The 16,959-nt window shown below is 37.5% G+C and overlaps 1 protein-coding gene across 1 annotated transcript in view; it reads right to left on the bottom strand.

The window, feature by feature from the left end:
* Positions 1–16,959, bottom strand: part of CREB1 (cAMP responsive element binding protein 1) — a 45,716-nt gene that overhangs the window by 17,715 nt on the left and 11,042 nt on the right. The window contains exons 2-3 of the mRNA XM_073306621.1: positions 5,154–5,275; positions 1,236–1,382 (exon numbers count right to left, since the gene is read on the bottom strand). Coding sequence (XP_073162722.1) covers positions 1,236–1,382; positions 5,154–5,267 — 261 coding nt within the window. The 5' untranslated portion in view covers positions 5,268–5,275. The remainder of the gene's footprint in view (positions 1–1,235; positions 1,383–5,153; positions 5,276–16,959) is intronic.

The following is a 16,959-nucleotide window of genomic DNA, read 5'->3' as shown; positions in this document are numbered from 1 at the left end:
CTTGGTGCCATGCTAACAGGTTATACAACCATAGCAGACTGTGAAGTACTGGACTGTAAATATCACCATTCCAAACACATTTTTGCATTTCATCCTCTGTTCTGAATTCCAACATGATTTCATCATCAGTCTCTTACCTTGAATCACTAGAGCCAGAAACAAGTGCCACATACCATCTGAAAATTGTGCATCTCCAGATTTTAACAGGATAAAACACTAAACTCTAACTCCAGTGGTCTGAGGTAGGTAGAGGCTGACGAAAGTACAGAACTGAAGCAATGCAAGGAAATAACCAAGATCATTATCAGAATGATCCAATTTTAAAGCATGAGTTTCACCTAATGTTTTTTAAAATCAATACTGGTTTAAATACCTCTATAAAAAAAAATCTCAATAGTTAGCCTTTAACTTAGTTTAGTTCTCATCTCTGTGGGTTCCCAATGCCCCAAAAATGATTTACAATCCTTATCTTATGTGGTCAGTAACAGCCTAAATAGTTCCTGCTTCCATATTCAGCAACACTGGATTTAAAAGGTAATTTAAAATGTTGCTCAGAGAAGGAACCACAGTAGAGATTAAGACTAAAGCTTTCTGGACTACTGAAGCCTTTCTCCACGTCTTTAATAAGTTTTGAGATTGGCTTTTCATCCTGTGCATTATGAACGGTCTTTCTTTGTTTATACAGCATCAAGCAATTATTAAGGTTTTATAAAGTTAACATTCAAAACGAAAATATTAAAATCACTTATTACAACCTGCCAGAGGTAGAAATACACATGCAAATCAGTACAGATGTTTTCCAAGAAGCAAAAACTTTGATTCCTGAACATCAGCCACATTAATAATTCGGCACTCTCTAAAATTCTTGTTGTTGTTCATTTAAGATACAGAAATAAGACATCTTACAAGTCACTAAACAGACATAAAAAGGGTCTAGTAATGGTTAACCTTGCAGCAGGTAAAAGCCGGATATAGAAATAGTATCAGCAAAAAGCACAACCTAATAGGCTTACCAACTTCTAGAGGGAAATGAAACTCAATAATGTATGGAAATGAAAAGCAGATAAACCATAAAGAAAGAGACAAAAGTAATGGGGTAACAAGTACAGTACAGACTTTCCTTTCAACATATTCTAAATTGACATGACACAGAACACACATAAGTTTGATTAAGGTGGACTGATAAGGTTATATAGAATGCATGAGTTAGGAGTTTGAAAGCCTTTAATACATACCTGAACCGTCTGGACCTGTGGAGACTGAATAACGGATGGCTGGGCTGCCTGAATAACTCCATGGACTTGAACTGTCTGTCCATTAGGCAACTGTACTAAGGTCACCGTTGGGGCAGAAGATGTTGCATGAGCTGTCGGCATAGATACCTACAAAAGAGAGAGAGGGAATATATATTAGATTATTGCAGCATCTCATTATTTGACTACCAAGAAAATTCTTAGCAGTAAAAGGATGATGCCTCTTCTCCTAGGAAGGGCTTTGGTAACCAAAAGTGTTTAAAAGGGACACCAGAAAACAAAATAAAACAAAAAAACACACCCCTGTCTCGGCCCAACATTTGTCCTAATTTGTAACTTAATTTTCTGAAGAATGTCCCACTGGCTCTAAACATCATGTTATAAAACCACTGCCAAGAAATGAAGGAAACACTTATTTTTTGAGGTAATGTAATCAAAACCTAATATGCGTCCCTCCCTTGCAGCAATTAAATATTGCTAGAACTGTGAATATTCCTACAATGAATATTTCCTTCCAAGCACTGGAATGGGTTATCTAGGGAGATGGTGGAATCTCCATCCTTAGAGGTTTTTAAGGTCCGGCTTGACAAAACCCTGGCTGGGATGATTTAGTTGGTGTTGGTCCTGCTTTGAGCAGGGGATTGGACTAGATGACTTCCTGAGGTCTCTTCCAACCCTAATATTCTATGATTCTATGAGATGTTGCTGACTCACAAGCAGAAACATATGGGAGCCGAGCTGTTTGTTTTCAGACTAGAAAATGCAGGAGAGTATTTGCCAACTGTAAAAAGTCAAAATTAGTTAGGGAGTCAAATTTTGAGACTTGTTAGAAAGTATAGCCACGAAGTAAATCAAATCAAGTAGCTGGCAATGTCCTTTTAAATGAAGCCTACAGACCAACTGTTCAAACAGAGTAACAATGCATGTTTTCAATGGAAACAAATGGCTTCTAGGTAGTCATTTCAATGTTATACTGAAAGATACACAACTAAGAGTAAATTTATTGCTACAAAGAACAATGGTTACAATTTTCAAACATGGGTGCCTAAATATGGTTTTTGAAGCTTAATTTAGAGCTTGTCTACATGGTGAAGCAATGCACACTATAGGGGTGTGATTTCTAAAGAACACCAATGTGCTGTGCGCTAACTGGGCCACGCAGACCCTGCTGGCGAGCATAAAAAGTTCTGTGTAGTGCTACGTTAACACGCACTAGTGTATATTGCTGTGTCATGCAAACAAGCCCTTGAAGACCCAAGTTTGAATATGCTAATCAATGTCACTATGTTTAATGGAGTTTTCAGGCAACTTAATAACTTTTGACTAAAAAAATTCTATGAACCTCAAATAATGTCATACAGCAGCATTAATATTTATTGTAATGCAGAAGTGAACACATTTATATCTTAACAAATGAATGATTTTCAAAAGACTGATCTCTGAATTTCCATAACCAACAATCCTTTATGTGGAAGCCTTGTTTGATAGAAAATCAAGGGAAATTGTACTTGGATCACCCAGGTGTCTCCCCTTTATTCTCCAAATTTGGTGCCTGTCTTTTTGCTCTCTATTGTGAAGATGGCTGCTGCAAAGATGCACTGCATTGCTGCACAGCGGCACTTGACCAATTTCACATGTGCCATCTGCAGCTGAAACCAGGAGCTACAGTAGCACAGCGCTACTCTTCTTTGGCAGTTGAGGGGCACTTGTGCCATGATGTCAGTTGACTGGAGGAAGGGTAGTAAACAATCTGGGAGACAAGCTTCTCAGGCAGAAGGGAAACAAACTTGCAGAAAAATCCGCTTTTTAATGTAATTTTTAAAGACAAATTAAGTTCCATCATCATGTGGCCTTATTAATAATGAATCCAACTGACTGAAGCAGTTCTTGCCAATGAAAGCAAAGCTGATCAACTGAAGGCTGTTGTGCTGTTGAGCTAAGCCAACATCTGATAATGATTTCAGCAGATGTTTCTGACTCATACCTAATGGAATCAGTTTACCTTATTCAAAATAGCAAGTATAACTTTTCTCTTTACTAGGGGAGCATTCCCTAGCCCTCGAAAAATGTAACAATAAAATTATAGAATCATAGAAACATAGGGCTCAAAGGGACCTCAAGAGATCATCAAGGCCAGCCCCTGCACTGCGGCAGGACCAAATAAACGTAGACCATCCCTTGCAGGTGTTTGTCCAAACTGTTCTTATAAACCTCCAATGATAGGATTCCACAACCTCCTTTGGAAGCCTATTCCAGTGTTAAAGTATCCTTATAGTTAGAAAGTTTTCCCTAATATCTAACCTAAATCTCCTTTGCTGCAGATTACTTCTTGTCCTACCTTCAGTGGACAGGCAGAACAATTGATCACTGTCCCCTTTATAATAGACTTAAACATATTTGAACACTGTTATCAGGTCTCCCCTCAGTCTTCTTTTCTCAAGACTAAACATGCCCAGGTTTTTTAACCTTACCTCATAGGTCAGGTTTTATCATTTTCGTTGGTCTTCTCGGACTTTCCTAAAGTGTGGCAGCCAGAACTGGACTTCGTACTCCAGTTGAGGCCTTGCCAGTGCCAAGTAGAATAGGACAATTACCTGCAGTGTCTTGCATATTACACTCCTGTTAATACATCCCAGAAGTAACTGCATCACATTGTCAATTTATATTCAATTTGTGATCCACTATAATCCGCAGATCCCTGCTAGCAGGGCTACCACCTAACCACTTATTTCCCATTTTGTATTTGTACATTTGATTTTTCCTTCCTAAATGAAAAACTCCGCACTTCTTTTTATTGAATTTAATTGTGTTTATTTCAGACCAATTCTCTAATTTGTCTAGATCATTTTGAATTCAAATCCTGTCCTCTAAAGTACTTGCAGTACTATACAGCTAAATTCTGAGTGTTTCAATGTCGATTATATAAAACCATAATCCCAGTGAAAAGAGTTTAACACTTGCCTATTACAAGGTGTCATGTATTTTTGTAAACATGAAAGTGGTAAATGATTTCATAATCATGCCATAAGACAGACATCAGAAATTCACAAAAAAAAGAGATGAGAGTGAGACGTAATTTTATATACTTTGGGGGAATGCAAATAATTTACAAAGTGAAACTGTTACACAAGGGACTGATGCCATAGGCCATATTCTATACTCATTTACACGCTGGAGTTACTCCTGGCAAACATCAATGGAACCTGGGAAAGAACTGGGTTCCAGAAATTAAGAAGATAATTAGATTTGCATTATTTCTGGCCTCTACAAAGTAACTTTTTTTGAGACAATAAAGGGTCTAATAGTGCCCCAGTAAAAGGGAGACAACTGCAGAATTTGAGTTTCTGATTAAAAGCAAACAGCATACAACAAATGGAAGTCTGTTCCTGTTGCTTATAATGTTCGTTATATCCATCCCTTTTGTTAATAATGCAGTATTCTCTGCATTATTTAACCATATAAAACAAATCAGTTGTTTTCTTAAGAAACAGGTATACTGTCATAACAAAGTTCCTAACTAAACTAAGCAAAAGCCTGTTTATACAAGTCAGTACAGAAACACAGAAATTCAAAGTTTCGAAGTATCTTTAAAGGATGTTGGGAAGGAATGCTACAAGTAAAACAAAGTAATTCAAAAGTCTATATCTGTAGTCTCTTTATAAATGGATTATACATTAAAACTACTTCAGTCCTAACACAGTCCAATATGATACTGAAGCTAAATCAACAAGTAGTACTGTACAACTCTCATTACAAAATTAAATGAAACACACATATTCCCTGTTCCAGACTCACATAAAATGGAACATTCTCTCATCCTCCTCAGAAAACAGTTTCCTTCTGACACCTTATGCAGTTGGGAACAATGCTGTAAAAATATTAAACCAAACCACTTTGTACCTGGGCTAATGTTGCAATCTGCGGTTGTGCCTGTACAGTCATCTGTTGGCTTTCTGCCTCTGTAACGGCTGCATCTCCACTCTGCTGGTTCTCTGCACCAGATTCCATGGTCATTTAGTTACCTACAATCACAATGATGTGTGTCATGAGTTTGGGTTTGCCTCTTTCATGGCTTACGTATCCATGTAATTCCATTATTATCGGTGGAGCTGGTAGCAATGCATACAGTTAATGTAGGCCAACATTTCATATCATAAGACCTCGTTTTCAGTTGCTTATAATTTTTCTTTTAACCATTCAGGAAGAAATTTTCTGTGCCAGCTGTCTGTCTCAGGCTGAATTTTCTGTTAAGCTTCAGTAAAAATAGTTTAGCAATTTCTAATAACAAGACTTGAAGAAAATACGTTGTTTGCCCTACGTTAAAATATTCTTACAACCGCTTTGTTGAGAAGTTCTAGTGCTTCCAGGGACTCAAAATCTCTCAGGAGGCTTTCCCTGTCGTCAGTTATATGCCGTTTGCCATCCCCACGAAAACCTGCCCCAATTTGGCCAAGTTATATAAACCTTCAAAAAAACCTACAGTTTGCACATGCTCAGCAACTTAAGTTTGGCAGCTAAATTCGCTGAAGATTCTATATGAACTATTCATGCTCCATTCCCCACAAATCCTATCTGTGATCACACTGTGCACGGACCATCCCCACAGAGCAAGTGAGTATGTGCCATCCCTTGGACTGAGCAGGATGTTTCTTACAAATGCTGTTCCTGTGAATAAAATTTTACCCACAATTGTGGGTAAAATTCACCTGCCAAAGAAAATAAACATAGATAATACTGGAAGTCACTTCCAGAATGGACCAATACCAACATAAGGGATTTGGCATGATTTCCAATAATCAACCCATAATATTTTGAAATATTTTTGGAATTAGCTTTATAAAAATGTCGGAGGGCTTTATGCTGTTTTGTATACAACATGAATTTTCCTTGGCTAAATTACGCATCATAGACAGCTCTTAATACAATCTTATTTTAAGTGTTAATTGAATAAGTGTTTTTCAGTAGAACATACAAAATTCTATACAATGAAGTTGCATAACTCCAAAAAGCAAGCATGTAGGGAGAGTTTACTGAATGTTAAATCTGCACCAATCTGTGAAAGTGACGTTACAATCGCCTTTAAATACTCAAAAGAAAATATTTAGCATGTAATAAAGAATTGCCTCAAAGTTTAGAGAAGTCTTCCAATCACACTACCTTTCAATAAGCACCTGAATATTGTACAAACCAGTCACTTCTTAATGGTGGTGGTCTAAACATTTCATATGAAATATTATGGTAGAGAAGCTTCCATTTCAACAAGAACTGTGATTCAGAATTACTGGAATGTATATTCTTTGGGAATAGGCACTGCTCTCTTTTAAAGCGATCATTGTCTTTCACATTCATTCTGTTTATCACACTTCAGTCCTGGGTAAAATATGAAATCTCGATGGCTTGGATTAGAGTTACTGCATATCAGACCAATGAAAGTAAACAGCATTAAAACAAGTATCTGTGGAATGATGATCAACAATAAGAGTGAATTCTGGACCAGTTTAGCCTCTACTGAATATTTCCAGACTGTTAAAGAGAAAGCTCCATAAATACTGAAAGCAGCAACAGAAGACCAATTTTGCGTAAGCACTTTTGTTTTCTTCAGGAAAAATACCAATGGAAAGATACAGGTGCCAACTACCTTAGTCATGTTCCATGGGAAAAGAGGAAGGCACTGTGCATAAACCAAAACGTGGTCATTCCAATACAAAAAAATATTCCCTCAAATCAGCAACCTAGTTTTAGTGCTATCAAGTACCACATATGTAGTTCCAACATCAGTTTGGAAACAATTAGAAAAGTCCCTGGTTAAGATGGAGTGATGTTGTAATTAAGTATCACTAATTTAAGGGAAATATAACATAAGAACACAGTGATTCTAAAAATCCAAACACTATGCAAAGGAAGGAAATCAAGGTTAAGTTACACTTAAAAAACAAAAAGCACAAAACCCTCTCCATTTCTGGAAAAAGCAAGTTAGGTTCTCCAAAGCATTCCAAACTCTGCCCTGCCTCCCACTGATGCCAGAATTTGTATATTCCACAGAAGGCAGACATGAGTCTGACAAATATCACAGCTCACAGATACCTGATACTCTATAATTTGGTAATCTGGCAGTGAATCTTGTAGTTTTAATGTATTTTAAGCAGTTTATACCTTACAAATTTTCATTAGGACTTCAAGAAATACACAGCCTGTGGCCGGGTAACCATCATGAATCATGCAATCAGAATTCAGATTGCAGGGGCCACACCATTGTTCATACACAGAATACAATTTTCATCTATTAGTATCTACAGGAAGCCTGCCACTGAGGATCGGAACAATTTAAGATTGGTTCATTGCATCCAATGGTGGGTCTGAGGGAACAATATTAGGAAGGTAAGGTGAGATTTGGATAGGTCTTTGTGTGTCTGACCTCTAAAAGGTGTGATGTTCGGGTTGCTGGTTGGTCAGGAGAGAGCAGACTGGAGATACTATGGCCATTTGGTTGGCAGATGATGCAGATATTAGTATTTCAATTGTGGGATGTGTAGTATGTGGTTGATTTTGTCTTAGTTGGAAAATGTAAAGGTTGCTTGCCTAAGAATATCTCATGAATGGAGTTTGAGCATAGATAGGATAATGGGGTTGAGATAAGGTTGTTTGAGACAATTTAACTCATCATTTTTATATATTCTATAGTTTGTTGTTTTGTTCTATAGTTCAAAGTTATTAAATTTTGTTTAAAAATAAAACCATAAACTTCCTTCCTTTATAATGCTTAATTTTGTGAACGCCAGTGTTTATCTATCTTTAAAGTTAGAAAGATTTATTTACAATCTTAACTCTGACCTTTGATTATGTTTTTTGCATGGAAATCTCTTTAAGTTATTAAACAGATATTAAGATTTGCTGTGTAACAATCTGATGTACATAATTCACTTCTAAACTAGGAACATATTTGTAGTGTGAACCTTCACGAGAATCCATGCAATAGTTAGTCCATGATCCAGAGCTGTCCTAAACCTCTCAACCCAAGCTCTTCAGCTGAGGACTTCAGGAAGTCAGCAAAGATTTTAGTTTGCAAGGAACAATGAAACATCTATAGCACACAGAAGTGTCATTCTGGATATTATAATGTCTTCTTCAGACCATGAAGACTTTCTAGTCTTCCTTAGGTCATCAGACCTTTCCACAGATTTAAAAGTTCACTGTAAAATGTATATAGTTTACATACATGCTATTCATGGCTTTTCCATTGACTTAATATTTGTGAAACCCTGTGTATATGTGCAAGTCTTTTTTTGGTATGTACAGTAAAGCGGTTCTGTGTCAAAGAAGGGAAGACACATTCTTGCTGTCTGGCAAACCTTAGCGATGTGTTTATCCAGACTTCTCTAGGGAGAAAATCTGCTAGATTTTTAAAATACTATTTGCTATACTATCACAAATCTTTTTCATATTCCATTTAATTTCCCCCAAAAAAGTAACTTAAAAAAAACAGTCCTATGCACTATTACTACTTATTAGTTGTATTACCATAGCAATCAAAGACATCATAAATGAAACAAACTGCAAGTTTGCACTCCACTGCACTGCTTATCAAGGCGCAAAAATGCATGAGACTTTTGAAACAGTAACGGTTGGTCTACTTCCCCCTTAAACTCTATTGGTATTGTTCCTCTAAGTCCTATTGTCGAGACAGATGCAAAAACAGAGACAGAAAGGACATTTGTACAAGAATTTGGGTGAGTGTACATCTAACATCTTTGTCATAACCTTACGAAGTGTGTATGATCATTTCAGGTTCAAAATTCAGCTATAAACCAGGGATTAATGGAATCAAATAAGGCAGATCAGGACATTGTTGAGAAGCTAAATGATTTCTTTACAATAGTCTTCAACAGAGGATGTTATTCCTCTCCCAGATCCACTCCTTTCTGGTAGTAAAGATCACATACTACCAGAGACTAAGGTGACAGAAGAATAGTTGCTGGAACAAATAGATCACTTAAAAAGCAGTCACTAGGCCCAGGGGTTCTGGAAAAGTCTTGAGTGTCTGAGCTGCTAGCAAAAACACATAAGCTCTCATTAAAAACAGCTACCATAACAGAGAATTGGAGGGTAGCAAATGTTATACCTATATCTAAAGAAAAAAAAAAAAGATATTGATCCAGGGTATTACAGACGAGTAAACTTAACAAATATGCCCCACAGTATCCACCTGTACCTCTACAGTCTCCCTCCTGTACCCCACATTCCCGTTTCTCTCAGTCTATTCCTATCCCACGTATTCTCCTAAGTGCGTCACTCTCCTTCTTGAACATCACATTCCACTCCCTCTCCACCTCTCCCTGCATCTCCACACTCCCCTGCAGCTCTCACTTTCCATTGAACCTTCACAAAAATCGATTGCTGCCACACTCTGGGGATCTGACTTTTCCCTCAACATGATTTAGATGCCCTAGCAGCAGCCAGAAAAGATTTGTTTTTTTGTTTTCTTGTTTTCTACATTAGAAATTGAAGTCTTGTCTCTCCTGGAATACTGTATGGATGACTGGAAAATTAGTATGATCTTGACATCTCATACAAAGGAACTGAACCCCGATTAATTGAAATGGGAAGTGTTTAAAACTCAGACTGTTTAAAACTCTTACCTTCTATTCAGGTATCACACTTCAGAGAAAATTTCTCGTTGTTAAAGATTTAACACCCTGCCCCTTCAAGAAAGGAGTGAACAAGCTATCCCTGCATATTTCTGAGTCTTCCAGTAAGGTCTTCAACAAAAAAATGAACATCCCTTGAAACATTCCTGATATTTTTAAGGAAATCATCAAGTAGAAAACCTTTCAGGCCTTCTTCATACAACAAAAATAAGAATAATAATTTAAAAAAGGATGTAACTCCCTCCGCACCCATTTCATACGTTACCTTAAAGAAACTGATACTTAAGACATCAGAAAGCCAAAGTATATTTAACAGAATAAATTTAAATACTATTTCAAGAAACACTGTGTCTTTACATAGATACATATATCCAGTTTTTGAATCTGTAACAAACTGCATGGATTCTATTTTGACCCCTTCTATGTCACTTTTGTGCAAACATTATTGGCAGTCTTTGGCATTAGATCAGTTCAAGGATGTTCAGGTAGGAAATAATCTAGCATTATAGTGCCTTTGTACTACAGTATCTAAACAAATTTCATGTAGCTCCCATTAATAATTTCACTACTTCATTTTGGCTATCTAAATGACAAACAACTGGCAAAAATTATTGGGGCTACAATTATTTTCATCCTCAATTAAAATCTCACAACCAAGGATGTGAGTGTCTGATCTCATCATAAGTACAAAATGTAACATCAGAGCTGTGGAACACCCAAGTCAGGAAATTCCTGTGTAGTTTTTGGCACACACTAACCATAATACAGTAAAATTTTCCTTTAACAGGAAGAATGAGATAGAGAAAATATACACACAAGATGTCTGAGTGAATGTTGTCTAGCATTTTTAACTATTGGAATGTTCTAATTTGAACGCTTAACACTACAACCAGAATGTTACACTACTATCTAGGATTTTTTGAATTTAAATTGTTTTGTTTTAAGTAAAAGAGAACATGGTGGTGATCTAATTGCAGAGTTTATTTCCTGCTGCACACTTTCCATAAGTGTGCACTTATGTTCTGGTCCTGCAAACACATACATGCATAATTTAACTCATGTGAGTCATCCCATTGCCAGACATTTGCAGAATCAGGGCCTGAACTAGTAATGCACAAATTCACTCATCTTTGATAAACTAAAATTATTCTTTTTGAATGATCAAAGTCACTAGTTTGACATTTAAAACTTGATATGGACATTTTTTGTGTATTCTGCCAAAAAAACGAATGTCTAGAGTATTTTTAAATGGGCATTTCCCCCCACCTTTGCTGAACTTATAGCTGAAAGAGTTTTCCTAAAACTTTTTTTTACAAGTATTTACACAGACTAGAAGCATGGAATATTCTAGTCCAAAATGTGAATGTTTTGGGAGGCCATGAGCATGTGAAATTCAGGAAAGTGATGGAGGGAATAGAAAGAGATGTGTGTCATTTTACACAATTTCTGATTTTTATTTTTTTTTAATTTTAGAAATCCAGGTCTTACCTACCTGCGGCTGGGAGCATGCCTCCTAAGCCAGGCAGAGAGACAGGTGCCGGCTCTGCCCAAGGTAGAGCACTAAAAATAGCAGTGTGGACGTGGTGGCATGGGCAGTGGCTTGGATTAGCTGCCAAAGTCCAAGCCCACTCAGCTCCTTAGGTCCAAGCTCAGGTGGCTACCCTGAGCCTCCGACCATACCGCAATAGCCACACTATTTTTAGCTCACTAGCTTGAGCAAAACTAGTGCAAGTCTGTCTGTGCAGAATGTAGAAATACCCTATAGACCTAGCTGAAAAATGACCAATGATTTCAGTGGGTTTTGGATTAGACCCTAAATGAGAGGGGAAGATATTTTTATTCAACTCTCTTCCTTTTTTTAAAAAAATAACAGCAAGTTTTGTGACCCAGGAACCTCTTGGTGCCAACTGGCAGAAAGAGTGCATGAAGTTTTACAGGCACTCCCTGGGTCAGATACTAGGATAAATCATTAAAGGGTGGCACATGTGAGGTCTCTAAAGAGAGCCAGCAGCCCTGTGGTTGTCATCATCACTGCACTATGTTTTACAGATAGTATTTAAGGACTTGTGTGTCTCTACTGAAAATGACATTCTTAAGGTAGCTAACTAGGAGGTGATATGTCTCAGGCAGATTCCTGTCAAGCAGGAAGTGTGTCTCACAGTGCATACTGAGCCAAATGTTAATCAAGATTTAATGATGTTAATATGTTAATGCAAAATCCTCAAGAGATAAACAGCAGGAGGGGATCCTATTTATGAGTAAAGACAATAGATTGTTGGGGTATAATGCTGGCTGTAAAAATGCTGGAAGGACTTTGGGTGAACATTGCTCTGTAAGACATGAAAGTATCTAGAGAAGTAAGTGTAGGTGGTAGAATGTTTGTTATGATTTTATATGTAACAATTTGTTTCCAATACTTCTACTTTGCTATTATCTCTCTTCTTTTTAAAATAAACATAGACACGTCAATAGTGAAAACAAGTATAAGTGCTGTGTGTTAAGTGGAGTGGTGACCTAAAGTGAAATGGGTAAGCTGGGGTATACTATTTCTTTAGAGGCAACAAATCTGTGAATACTGTGCATGTTCAATGGACCAGGGGCTGGATGCTTCAGAGACATGATCGGAGGGCTCCAGGGGTGCCTATTGCTAGTTTGTAGAGAAAGCAAGGTCTGCATTGGCCTAGAGGGGAGTGCTTGTGTTGCCTGAGGAGTCAGGAAGCTGACCCAGGTACAGATGAGGCAGGTACAGACAAGGCTTCCTCATGCTAACGGCAGGTGATAGCGAGGTGCCTCACAACCCTGAGAACCCCTGGGAAGCAGCACAATATTTAACTTAAATACCCGATTGCTAACTATTTAAGATTCTATACCCTGTCCCGTCACCTGAGAGCTAAAAAAGCTCTTATTCCAGTTCTCTGGATCCTCTAAAGAGGCTTCCAGCAGAAAAAAGGAGGACCAAACTTAATATTTGAGGTGGATGTTTAAAAAAGCCACCACGAAAAAGATTCCCCCTACCATCCAAAGAGATTCTTCCACTATCAAAGAGAAACAGAACAAAAACAGAAAAAGGCACAACCCCTACTCCCTTTTAAAAAGTTATTTTACAAGTCACCTTTAATTCATGAATATGATTTACTGCTTCCAGCTGGATGCACACAGGTAGGATACTAAAAGGATAATCAGTTTGTTTGCTTTTATTTGAAATTTTGATATATGTTCCAGGATTTGAAATACCTTTGATAAGTATGCAGACAAAAAGAATAAAAACAAAACAACCTCATCCCCAAACACCTCCATGCATTGCAACTATACAAGCAATAGAGATTCTGAAGGCTAAATTTTGCCCTAGAAAGTATGTGACCAACTCCCATGGACTTCAATAAGCATACCGCACACGTTATTAAGAACAGAATTAAGTACAAATATTATGTGGTCTGTTCACTTCTGTATTCCAATTGTGTTTCGCTGCAGCTTGGTATCTTTTCTTTTTATTTATTTACTTTAAAAAAAACAAAAGTACCGGTACCTTATTTTTAACCCCACTGAGTTTTTTGTGGTTCTCCTTAATAGTACACACACCATTTTCCTCTGACAAAAATGAAATGTCAATAAATGAAAGAGCACACCTTTTTAACTTGGTGCTGATATCAAAGATCAAAATATTGAAGCTAATATAATTCAGAAAGTTGCACTCATGTCACTGTAGCAGCATGATAGCCCACTAAAACGATCACTTTACTAGACTGGGCCAATGTGACTTAAACACCAAAGTTTTTAACTCTATGTAAAGAGCAGGTGTCAGGTTATTTTTTGATGGCAGAATCTGGGAGCTGATAATCCTACTATATTATTAGACACTTACCTCTTCTACAAAACAAGTTCTTGACAGGTGGTGTAGGCCCGGTAAACTAGAGTCATGCTCAGCAATATACTGTTCGATAATGGGTTTAATTTCTGGCCCTAGTCAATTATTCCTTTTATCTTTGGCCAGAATCATACTGGGTATAGAACTGAGGACTGGAGAATGAAAAGGACACATGAGAGTTTACATTTCTTGACAACTTACCTTGAAGCCAGTGACTGTAGCAAGTAATAAATCGAACCCTTGTAACACTGTCACTTGTGTCCAGCATTAAACTACAAACCAGTTTCCATTTTGATTGGCAGTTAAAAAAACAAAGCTAGAATCACATCAGTATTAAGACATGTGTCATTTGGGTTTATGATCTCAAATGGGGGCCCCTATACTGCTGCTTTCAAATACTGCAGCTCCCTAATGTCAGGCTCACTACTGTAAGGGGGTACAACACAGTGATTCTCTTCTCTTTTACTATTTAATAGCATGTGAAATATTTTGGGGAATCTCCTTTAGTGGCAGTAGGTTCGGAACATTAGCATCTGATGGTCCTTTGGCTAAAAGAGCTAGGCAGCGCAGAATAAAAGAGAGAAGAGCTGATTCTGAAAGCAGACCCCTTGAGAGAGAGGAAGTGGGAGAGCGAAGCGAACAGAAAGCAGGGTAATGTCTGTGTGAACAATAAGAAAAATGACAGAGAAAGGAAATGAAGACGCCATGAGACCCAGGAAAGAAGCAAGAGCAGGTTAAGCGCCACTTGAAGAGGCAAACATGCACCCGTTTCTCACTGTGTGGAGTTTATCAGGATTTGGAATTGATGGCAGACCTGTCATTTTCATTTAAATAGAACATTTATTTTTCCCCCAAGTATATTCTAATCTCTGAAGACCCCATCCAGTTAGACCTAGAGTAACTGCTTCAGGAAAAAGTGAGATGAACCCATTTAAGGATCTTGATCCATGTGCCACATTGGCTTCATACATACCAATTCACTGGGTGAGGTTCAGTGCAGACGTAACTGCTTGGATTCACCAGCCGCAGAGGCTACGGTAGTCCTGAACCACTGTGGCCTGGTGTTGGTGGTGGATTCCCCCTTTACGGGGATGTCTGCACTTATCCCGGTCACTTAGGCTGCATGTTGAGTGTATGACTTTCGATAAGGCAATAACTAGTTACTGCCGAGAAGTGGGTAGTGAAGGGTATATTAGTAATACAGGGAAACTGGGTTTAAACAACTAGTTAGGGGAGCAAAGATTGGTTGCTCAACAGAGGTGGTCTTCTAAGAAAGGTGAAGTAGAATTGTACTCATATTTGGGGGGATACTTTGCAGCTGGCTTAAGATATCAGGCTGTCTAATAAGGATAGTCTCTTGTACAGACTTTGTTTTCCCTCTGCAGTGCAGAGATTCACAGACTCTAATCATTCAGTCCCTCACATACTGGTTAAATTAACAAAGTCCAAGTTACTCTGAAATGTTAATTTCCTTCAAAAAACTGACATGTAAGTTTCCCGTTGCAGCTTTCTTTAAACTAATGCCCTCTGAAAAAGTCAGTAGCTCAAAACTTCTCTGCAGGCATAGAACACTAAATGCAACCTGCAGTAATCTACTAAACCGGAATGCTGCACATCCGTACGCAAGTGGCAATCTTGCAGCTCTACTAGAAAGCAAGGAAACTGCCTCAGCACAGGTGTTTCCTTATCTGATTTATATGGTTACAGAGGATCTGTATAACAGATAAATATGTATTAAGGCTACAAAAGCAGGTATCAGAAAAAACACTACACACTGTATTAAATGTAGTGCCATTATTTGTAGTCTTTCAAGCCAAACTCATTTGTTTGTGGACCGTAGGTTAACGTTACGGTGTGAACATAGACGTCAATCCTTACACTGATCAAGGTATCCCATTTTAGGATTGGATTGATGGCCCACAGAGATCACAATCAGAATGGGGGTGCCATCCTGGTCTATTATGTATGTAAGGTTATGTTTTGAAACAAAATCCTAGCGAAAATCCCCACGATTCTGGAACTAAATAGATTCCAGACAACAAAACATGTCTTCTCTCCCTTCCCATAATATTGGGTGGCAACTCTGAGTAGCTAAAAATTGTTATTCAGTCACAAAAAAGTAAATGATAAATTAGACTCAATGCTTGATTTCTATTATCCAGGCCACTCCTTTCCTTTCTACGTTGGGGTGGATTTGAACACTAAGACCATCTGAGCATGAAGCAAAATACTGGAACTTGAAAAATCTACTGCTGAAGCTCCAAAGTGGTAAAACCAACATTTACAGCTGGAATGTTTTTGTATTATAAAAACTGGCAACTGAGTCAAGACGTTCAGTGCAAGAATGTCAAGTTTTAGACGTGATCAATAGAATTAATAAATTCTATGTACTATGTAACAGAATGTCAGACAACTATTCTTTCTCTATGCTCAGATTTTATAAGTTGATCAGAAGTGACAACTTCATTTTGAATGTATCTGACCCACTTTAGAATCTAGAGCACTAAAGTAAGCATTATTGTAAGTCAGGTTGTACAAAATCATTGCTTCGTGTATAAACTGCAGCTTTTACAGGAATAGATTATTAAAAAAACAAAACAAAAAACATTTTTCATAATGTTTGATGTTTGGAATATACATGACAGTTCAAATATTCAACCCCAAACATATGAATACGAGGTTATATCATATGATGAACACTGACAAGACTTTTGTTTTAAAATCTGTTTAATGAGTTCATAAGGGAAAAAAACAAAAATGGACATGTTCATTAAACTGATTTTTTTCTACTAGTTTATTAATGGATTACTATGTGAAGTGGATTAAATCTGGAAGCAAGATAGCTAGAAACAACAGAGGCCAAATGTTTGTAGTGAATTAAGAACAACAGTCAATATCTATGAATTCAACCTATAGAGTGTTACTGTTTTAAAGTTTTACTCGCTCCATTAGGCACAAAATGAAAGTCTTTAGAAGCCATGTGCACGCAAGGTCACCCCTTAAATTTTGAGACACTTACAAAGAATTATGTTATACACATACACCCCCATTCTCTACAACTACTTTGTCTTTCAGGCTCCACTAATTTTGAAACAAAACTGTCAATGTCATCTTGCTTTAATTGAACTCCCCCATTTAACTCAATGTCACTACTCTTGTAAACTGTTTCTGAAGCGATACAAGGAGTCTTGATTCT

This window comes from Lepidochelys kempii, chromosome 11, assembly GCF_965140265.1.
Source record: "Lepidochelys kempii isolate rLepKem1 chromosome 11, rLepKem1.hap2, whole genome shotgun sequence".
NCBI lineage: Eukaryota > Metazoa > Chordata > Testudines > Cheloniidae > Lepidochelys > Lepidochelys kempii.
Note: the sequence above shows the minus strand (reverse complement) of the source record. Positions and strands in the feature narration are given on the sequence as shown.